This window comes from Trachurus japonicus, chromosome 21 (assembly GCF_045865225.1).
Source record: "Trachurus japonicus isolate A0001 chromosome 21, Traja_1.0".
NCBI lineage: Eukaryota > Metazoa > Chordata > Actinopteri > Carangiformes > Carangidae > Trachurus > Trachurus japonicus.
This window is the reverse complement of record NC_140927.1, coordinates 26,074,920-26,083,910: the sequence shown is the minus strand read 5'-3', so window position 1 is coordinate 26,083,910 and position 8,991 is coordinate 26,074,920. Positions and strand designations below refer to the sequence as shown.

At 39.3% G+C, this 8,991-nt stretch overlaps 1 protein-coding gene across 4 annotated transcripts in view; it reads right to left on the bottom strand.

Moving 5' to 3' along the window:
- Positions 1-5,492: 5,492 nt before the first annotated feature.
- Positions 5,493-8,991, bottom strand: part of LOC146965369 (radixin) — a 49,842-nt gene continuing 46,343 nt past the window's right edge. For all 4 annotated transcript variants that reach the window (XM_085765745.1, XM_085765743.1, XM_085765742.1 and 1 more), the window contains exon 15: positions 5,493-6,549. In XM_085765745.1, coding sequence (XP_085621871.1) covers positions 6,385-6,549 — 165 coding nt within the window. In that variant the 3' untranslated portion in view covers positions 5,493-6,384. The remainder of the gene's footprint in view (positions 6,550-8,991) is intronic.

Here is an 8,991-nt window from a genome sequence, read left to right as displayed (position 1 = left end):
AACTTTGCAGTCGTCAGTCCTAAAATCATAAAAAAATAGAAAAAAGAAAAGAAAAGGAAAAACATTCACACTGCATTTAATGCTCAAATTAGCTCCTCAACAAACCAATAGAGGCCTTCTCTGGCAGGTGGCAGATCAGATGTCGTCGTGACATTTTGTGGATTTCCCCCCATGGGGAAGTGAAACTTTGTGGCGCCCGCAAGAGAAGATCACAAAAACTCCATCTGAAAACCCCGGGCGGCTGTTCACTTATGAATGACAGTTTATTTCCTCTGCCAGTTTAGGTCTGTCAGGTGACTTGACAATTCATCAGCTTTCAGTACTTATTTTTTTCACAGCCCACCCTCTGCTCTTTTCCCTCTTTAAAACCACAGAAAATTTCTAAGTCATGCGAAGGTGGCCTTTGAGCGCATGGCCATCAGAGAAATATTTAGGAGGAATTGTTGACTTTATTTCAATTTTGTTGTAAAATGTGTGTTATTTATTATAATTTTTTGATGAGTGTGAATGTCCGTGGTGCATGAGACACAGGGTTTCCTCTGTCAGCAGTGTCACCACTAGAGAGGGTTTAGCTGCCTCACACAGGATATCATTTAAAGGTACCCTTCTGTTCAATACGCAGGGATCTACAAGATTTGCAGTACAAGACAGGAACAGTCTGGCAAGAGTTGGGAAACACCTTCCTAAAGTTAAAATCTTAAAAAAAAACAAAAAAAACAATAGTTGTTAGTTCTGCAAACTTTTCTTTGAGGCACTAATAATCTCATTGGTTGAATTAAAACTCAAGGACTTGGTAAAGAAAACACTTAAAAAAAAACATACATACAGTATCCCCATAAATGTGGTTGTAACTTAATGTCCTGTTCCACAAACAAAAGTTTTTGCATTTTTAATCAATTTATCATTTATTCTCTAAAATGTCAAATTATACTAAACATTCTCATTGTTTCTCTGCAAACAGAGTTTGTTCAATTGATATTATTTATATAGTCAGTTGCACGCACACGAGACCACTCAACTTTCTCTTTGTCTGTCTTCGCTCTCAAAGTACTTTAAACTTGTATTCTCTCAATTAAAAGCACTTTGTTCTATGAAACAACAATTATAATAGCTACTTCTATGACTATTATGATATCCACCAATGGGATTATTTTAAATGTCGATAGAACTGTTTGTGAAACCAAAACTCTTGCCTGATCAGCATAATATCTTGTCGCCAGATGACGCCTCTCTTTATTGATACAAATTGTATCCTATAAACTTTTAAACAAGATCATTGTTTTGTATGAGAATATTTAAACAAAAAAGAATATTTCGAGTTGAATATTTTTAGTATTTGTGGCGGACTTGTCACCTTTGGTACTTAGCCTTTATTTATGAGATATGGGTTTTATTCCCTTCTTTTCAAAGTGCAGGGATGAGAATGTCTCAAATGCACTTTCTGGAAACAGCTGTTTATACATCAAAGCATGGTACTGTGTAGCTCAGATTATTATGAGACCTCTAACAGCAGTTTGAGTGTGGAGGACGAGTTGGCCCAATCCATGGTGAGAAACACAAACAGATGCAGAAAATAAACCAAGTTTACAAGGTGTTATGTTTATAAAGGTGTGTCTGAGACATATTAAACGGACAGCTTTATAAGAAGCTTGGCTCAAAGCTTTTCTAATTTGCACCCAAGGCTCCAAATGTTTAATGACACCCACGCAAGGAATCTAAAGAAACAACAATTCATCTCAATTTAGTGTCACAAAGCTCTCGCTGTCTTCTTCTAATTGGAGACGCGCTGTGGTGTGAAAGGTGTCACTCTCATGAACAAGAGCTCTGTCATCACATATTTTACAGAGTCACCAGTTAGTTGAATTATTGCTCTGAGGTGCTCTCATCCTGCTGGTCTGGCACTGTGTGCTAATGTTTGCTACAGGGTTGAGACACTACAATTTAATTTAACTAACTTCAAAAAGGTGCTATGTTAATGTTCTTGTGGATATAAGAAACAAACAAACAAACAAAAAACAAACATATTTAGCTAATAAGGGCAAAACTATTTTTCTATTGTCATGAACTTGTTAAAGAGCTATTTTTCTAATTCTATTTGAGGAGAAACGGTGTTGGTGTTGCTGAATAAGGGGATGCACATGTTGCTAAGTGCACTAGTGTTATGTTGTGGACACAATGAGTTCAGACTGAACAGGAAACAAATTTTCCTTTTACTAACATGCAAATTTTGAGTATTTATCCGGTGTGTGTCTTTCGCTGCAAATGGTTAACGCACAACGCCTGTGCATACGTTAGGTGGAGATGTTTGTTTTGTCATACACGCCATATGTTGTGTAAGTGTTTATCTTGGACTGACCTCAGAACTGAATTCCAGTCCTCTCTGTAATCCCTCTGCAGTTTTTGCTTCCTCCGTTTGTTGTGTTTCCAAGTGGAGTTTCGGTGTTTGCCTCAGACTTTTAACTCCTCAGCAGCGAAGATCCTACAAAGAAGCACCGTTTATCATCAGTCGCGAAAACCGAACTGAAATCAAAGGATTTTACACCATATGTTTTACACTGCGCCCGCCATTACCGTTGCGTCGCACAGCGTGGCTCCGGTCGCCTAGCAACCTTGACGACAAATAGCTTTTTTTCCGACAGAGATTGGCTTCCTTGCCGAAACAATACTCTCATTTTAAAGTCGTCTGCTCCATGGATGTATTATATTAAATTATAATAGATCAATGTTCTGCTTTCATCATGCCTGTGCGCAATGAATCATGGGACTTCAAAAAAAGAAGGCTGCATTCGAATATTTTAAACGTGACGGCGTCATCGCGTCGCTGTGACGCAATCGTTCTTTCAACGGCCGTTGAATTCGAATCGAACACAATTTAAATTTCCAGTCAGACCAGAAGATTTGTGGTCTGTTTGAATGGCAGGTTCCCAAAACATCTACGATCAAAAATAATGATAAGCCACAATTTATTATGAGAGCTTTGAGATTCTAATTCCCTGCTCTCAAACTGTGATGGATTGTGTCAATATGACATAAGTGAAAAAAGGTTACCTTCAGTTTTGTTTGTAACTGTGCCTCTAATGACACAGTAACCTACAAAACTGTGCTAACATCAAGTGTAGGTCGAGGCTTTACTGCCAACTACTACATCACTGTTTCTTATTTACTTATTTATAATCTATTTCTTTTATTGGCAGATCATCACAGAAGTTTTGGGGAGAGTTCAGTAAAAATATGTCATTGTTCTGTGCTACCAGCTATCACACAATGCCTTAAAAACCTTTAGTTCCTGAGAAAATGAAGCGAAGGTGTAGGTGGGGGGGTTGAGGGATGTGGTTAACTCTGAGGTCAACGGGTATTCCAAAGTGAAAGTCTGCCCACATCCGAAAATTTGTTTTGCGTTCATTTTGTTAACACCTTTTAAAAAACAATGTATGTGTGGGCTAGACAGATGCTGAGAAATGCTTGTTTTTGTAACTTGTTCCTCATTTTAATAAAATGGCCTTAAATCCAGTTGTTTTATGCGATGGGAATGAAATGTAAAATGACAACAATGTCCACCTCTACTGTTGTTTCTAACGTGCTTTAATGCAGCTTCAATTCTGCTACAGAAATTATTCAAATGCTCAACAAAGCCAAGATGCTGTTTATTGCTTTTCAGTGTTTCCCTTTGCTCAGGTCAATGGTGGTTATATTAAACCAAAATAAAAAACTAAAAACTAAAAAATTACCTCTGCTGCTGTTTCAACGTGTATCCTGCTGGCAGATGATGACTTTCGTTCCAAACAATGGTCCAGTTCAGGTGCTGAAAACCCAAAGGTGCCATACACAAAATACACCTGTGCTGATTGATTAAGTGTGTTAATTTAAGCCCAGTCAAATTGTGAAATTGTGTTTCTATTTTACTTTTTTAACATAATGTACAATGCTTACAAAAGGCATTGCTTTAAAATGATATGTGGATTTGAAAGTTGTTTTTTTTAATGTGCAGCCCAAATAAATGATCCATTCAAAAACTTGAGATTCAGATGAAATCAACTGAAATGATGATTACCTTCACGTCTTTGTTATTTTCCTATTATTGTATGAACATGTCATTCCAGAGTTGGTGTCTTTACATTGCAGGACCAAGAAACTCGATTGAGCTTTAGGTAATACAACCTTTAACAACCCTGTCATACCTACAGAACCTGGGAAACTGTTGTGCTGTTGTGAACTGATTGTTCTTGTTTGTGCTAAAGTAAGCAATTAAAGCCCTCCTCAAGCTTTCATGGATCGTCTGCTCCCCGTGAGTTTCCTTACTGGCTCCTAAATGTGTCTCAGACTCATTGTATACATCATATTATTTTGGCTGGAGACAAGAGGCCCTGAACCGTGATTCAGCATTAGCTGATAGCTACATGATTTATATAAAATTAATCTAAATAGAAATTATAAAGACTTTTTAAAGATTCTTTTTTTTTCCAGTTTAAAACTCATCACTTCTTTTATTTGTATAACAAATAAGTTATTGATACTAAACTACAATGGTCTCATATTATATCACAAATATTATTCCAAAATGTTATGTAACTCACAGAAACCTACTGTAACACATTTTAAAAAACAAATTGGCGTGTGTGGTTTACACATGACTGGCTTTGTTCTGTTGGTTCCTTCCAACCTTCCTCTGATGTTTTTTCAACCTTCATGTATCGAGGAAACTAATTAAGAAGTAATTTATATTGCCAGGGAACTGTCACTAGCAGTGAAGCGTACTATCTGTGTGTGAAACATCCAAAACAACATTACATAACTAGAAAATGTCTTCTCGTGTTATTAAAAAACAAAAGGACATTTCATTTCATTGCTGGTTACCAGGGTTGCTAACCGCCACGCTAACGCCCTCACGCTACAACCAACATGTCTCAGGTCCGACCGCTTTACGAAAACAAACCTGTACAGGTTTCCACATTTCAAAAACCAAAATCACAAACCAATTCTTCAGGGGAAAAAAAAAACAAGATTTAACGCTGACGTTCAAGGTGTGGGTGAAGTCTGATGCTGACTTAACGTTTTCTTCAGGACTGGTGAGTAAAGAGTTGCAAATGTTAAGACTGGCTATATAGCACAAGCGAAACAATGGATCAAATGTGGGATGTAAATAACAAATATGGCATGTTGCAATAATAAGATCTAACAATTTATTGTACTTCGATAAAACTATCATTACAAATGGGCAGGGATTTAAGAATGAAGAGAACTATTAACTTCACTAATAAAAAAACAATTGCTTCAACAACACAAGCTGAATGTTTGGGGTGAAGATATTAAATATTTAGGATGTGACTGTGTTGTGCTGCTGTAACCCATCATCTCCATCACCATCCACCTCCACCTGCTGGATCTTTGTAGCTTTAAAGTTTGGGAACTGCCTCTATTCAATGTGTCAATAAATCCAGCTGCACTGCTCTAAGATGAGTCAGGACTCTTTACATCATACTGTAGCTTCATCGTTGGAAATATAAATTCATTCTTTATTGTGGGGCAAAATATATAGTTGAACAAATGTCTCAGTGGATGGAGAAGGCCAGCACAGTTAGCATTAAAAACAAGCAGACTTTTTAGTTTGCATATCTGTTTGCTCAGAGTGAGCGGTAGCAAACCGACAGCCATTCAATAAGATAAGTTAAATGATGTAACATGAACAGATCAATGACACTGACAGCAGAACTGAATGGGCTAACTTCCCTGACACAGAACAAAGGTAATACTAGATAGGTGGGAAATGAGACCAATAAGGCGTTTCTTCTTCTTCTTCTTCATATTCTTCTTCTTTTGAAACAAATTACTTAAATTGTTCAACTGATGACAAAAGTAAAAGGTACAGATATTAAAGCTTTACGGACAAGTGTGCCAGCAACATCAAAAAGCTACAAATGGCCATTTTATTTTGTTGAGTAAAAGCAACGATATCAACCAATTCTGTCCTGTGTCACTTTGTCTACCGGTCCTGTTGCCGTTTATTTATCTTACATGCAAGCGTTAATATCGTCAGTATCATACAAAGGGAGGAGTCCACGTTTGACAGGATATGTCGCTTGCTATTCTTTCCAACGGATTAAAAGACGTGTGCTTCGTTGGGGCGAAAGGGGGCGGAGCTCTAAAAAGCAGGTAGCTGTGTGATTGGCCGACCGCTGCTCGGCAGAGCTTTGGCGAGGCTGAAGCTGCTAACGCCGGTCAGCTGGTCTTTCTCCTGTAGAACCGCAGCACGAGTTCCTGCGGTGGCGGCAGGTTGTTGTTGTTGTTTTTTTTGGGGGCTTTACAAGGAAAGTGAGGCGTTGACATGGCAACGAGACTAATAACCGTCCCTGTCCATCGCTGCGTCCGCCCCGTCGCGCCGGCTCATCACATGGACTCGAACTCGTCAATGCGCTGCTTGGTGTTACCCTGGCGGATCTGGCGCAGGGTTTTGTACTTGTCTCTTCCCGCCCGGACGTTCTCGGCGTGCAGCATGTCGTTCTGCGTTTTCTTGGTGTCGTCGCGAGCCTGGGCCAACTCCGAGCTCAGAGCCTGGACAGGAGATGGAGAGAGAGGGAGAGGGAGGTGATGAGAGACGGGTGGAGACAACAACACATTTGAGTTCCCCGTTCAGACCATGATGCATCATCCTCTAGAGTTCAACAGGAGCCTCGGGGCTCCGATGGAAAACTCTGACCTCTAACTGTCAAAGACTCCGAGGATCCAGTTAAAACCTTAGCTACACAACTTTTCTCCAATAGCAACAAAATCAAACACACACATACACACATCTGGTCAAATCAGTTACGAGTTGTGAGATGTCAATGGTGTAGGTGACATACAGTGACAGCAACTCCTTTGATTATAGGAAATAACAGGAAATACGTTGCTATGGATATACTGTATGTTGGTAAATGAAGCCTGTTTTTTTTTTTTTTTTTTTTTTTGCTTTTGTATGTCCAAACAATCACAATCACTTTTGGTATCAAAAGTGTGTTTAGGGTATTGATTTTAATTACCTTTTTCATCCGCTTTGGTTTGGTGATCAGTTTGGGTATTTTATTATGGTGTGTAAATAAATGTAATGTTTTCTCTTCTTGACAAAGTAGCTCTCACATTAAAAAAGTTTGGAGACCTCTGCAGCACATTAAAACAGTCAGTAGATTTTGTCTAATTTGTGTCAATACATGTAAAAACTCCCCTTATAACATCCCTGAAAGACAAATTTGGCATACAGTGCCTGTATGTGTTTGGATTTTAGACACAATTTTAACCCTAAACTTGGAGTAAAGACATCTCAGTAGTAATGTTTGGTGTATGTATCATGATATGTGAGAATACCTTTAATTCCAGTGCGCTACATGAACCAAACTCCTCCCATGTAATTAAAATCACACCTCAGGGCTTCGTCCTGAACCTGAAGTATGGATCAATCATTTATCTTGAAGTGGGAGGAAGTCTCACTAACCTTCCACCTTGCTAACCTTGAACCTGAGGCAATACTATGAAAAAACAAAAAGAAAACACCTGTCACAGCCAGGCAGCTTGTCATGAGTCGACACTGTTTTGTGGTCGGGGATCAAGTCCCAACGCGCACGGATTCTGAAAAGTCTTTTACAGTTGAAACCAATTGTCACTGTCTGCAGAGAGAGGAGATGTGAGCGATATCATAAATCATCCGTCTGCGAGTGCGGCTCCAGCTCCGCATTTTTATAATTAAGACACAACACTGAAAGTTAACTAGAAAATTTCCTCTGGGGAAATTTTGAATGGGCCACGGGAGCTACTGCGGGTTGTGCCATCTCTGTCAACATGGGAATCAAACCCACGATCTTAAGGTCAAGACAGAGCTGATCAGACAGACACATGATCATCTTTCTATAAGCACTGATATGGAGGAGCTGTAATCACATTAGGTTAACTGTGTGTGTGTGTGTGTGTGTGTGTGTGTGTGTGTAATCACATGAAGTTACCTGTGTGTGTTAGAGTGTGGGAGAGGAGTGCGTGCTTCCGCGCAGTTGTATGTTACCTGTGTGTTTTGATGTGTGTGTGTGTCTGTAACTGTAATCACATGAAGCTGGTTCTAGAGTCTGTGTGTGTGTTGTAGTTAGTTAGTAGCTGCATCCTGTGTCAGTCTGATTTAGCTGTGTCTGTGTTTATAAACATTTAAACGAGCGCCAGGTGGATTGTTTATGAAGTTAACGAGCTCTGGCCTGAGGATCAAAGAGGTTACCACGGCGATAGGGGCCCCGCAGGCTGAGACAGACAGAAACGTGGAGAAAAAGAGCCATTTTCTGCCTCTGCACCGGTCTCACATTTAGGCTTACTGTGACAAAACGGTAACTCCTATCAGAACAAAACACAGATCACGTTGCTCTAAGGACTTCCTGAAAAATTTGGTACGATTTGGTGTTTCTACAGTAAATATTTTGGAGACGCTGGCAGTTTTAAAACATCAGGCCGTTCTGCTTCTCTCAGAAAATCTTTGTATTGGAGTCAATGAGGAGCAGAGACAGACGTGGCCGCACTCAGAGGCTTATTCTGTAAATTCTGTAAGTCTCTCTGATATTTTGAGCACATGAATTGATAGATAACAAGTTTGTCTAACAAATTCTGAAAAAATTATGTGTGTAGAGTGTAAATTGTGGCCGTTTGGAGTTTGGAAAGAGAAAAAATCTGGAGTTTTTCTGGCATCTCTCCCACTCTAACCGATGATGTCACGCACTCTGACACGAACATTCCGTGCAATACACACCCATTATAATCTAATAATTTCTCCAAAAATGATCATGGTCATTGATCAGGGATTGATCAAAAACTATATGACCTATCAAAACGTGGAGTAATACGCCAATACACAAGACTTGTGTCTACTGTTTAAAGTTTAAATGAAGTCTCTAGGTGAAAGTATGCCTGAGCAGTAGACGTTTGTTAAACTCCAATGATTGGTCTTTTTCGCTCTTTTTTTTTCGCCCGGGCACTGGTCCCTGCAGC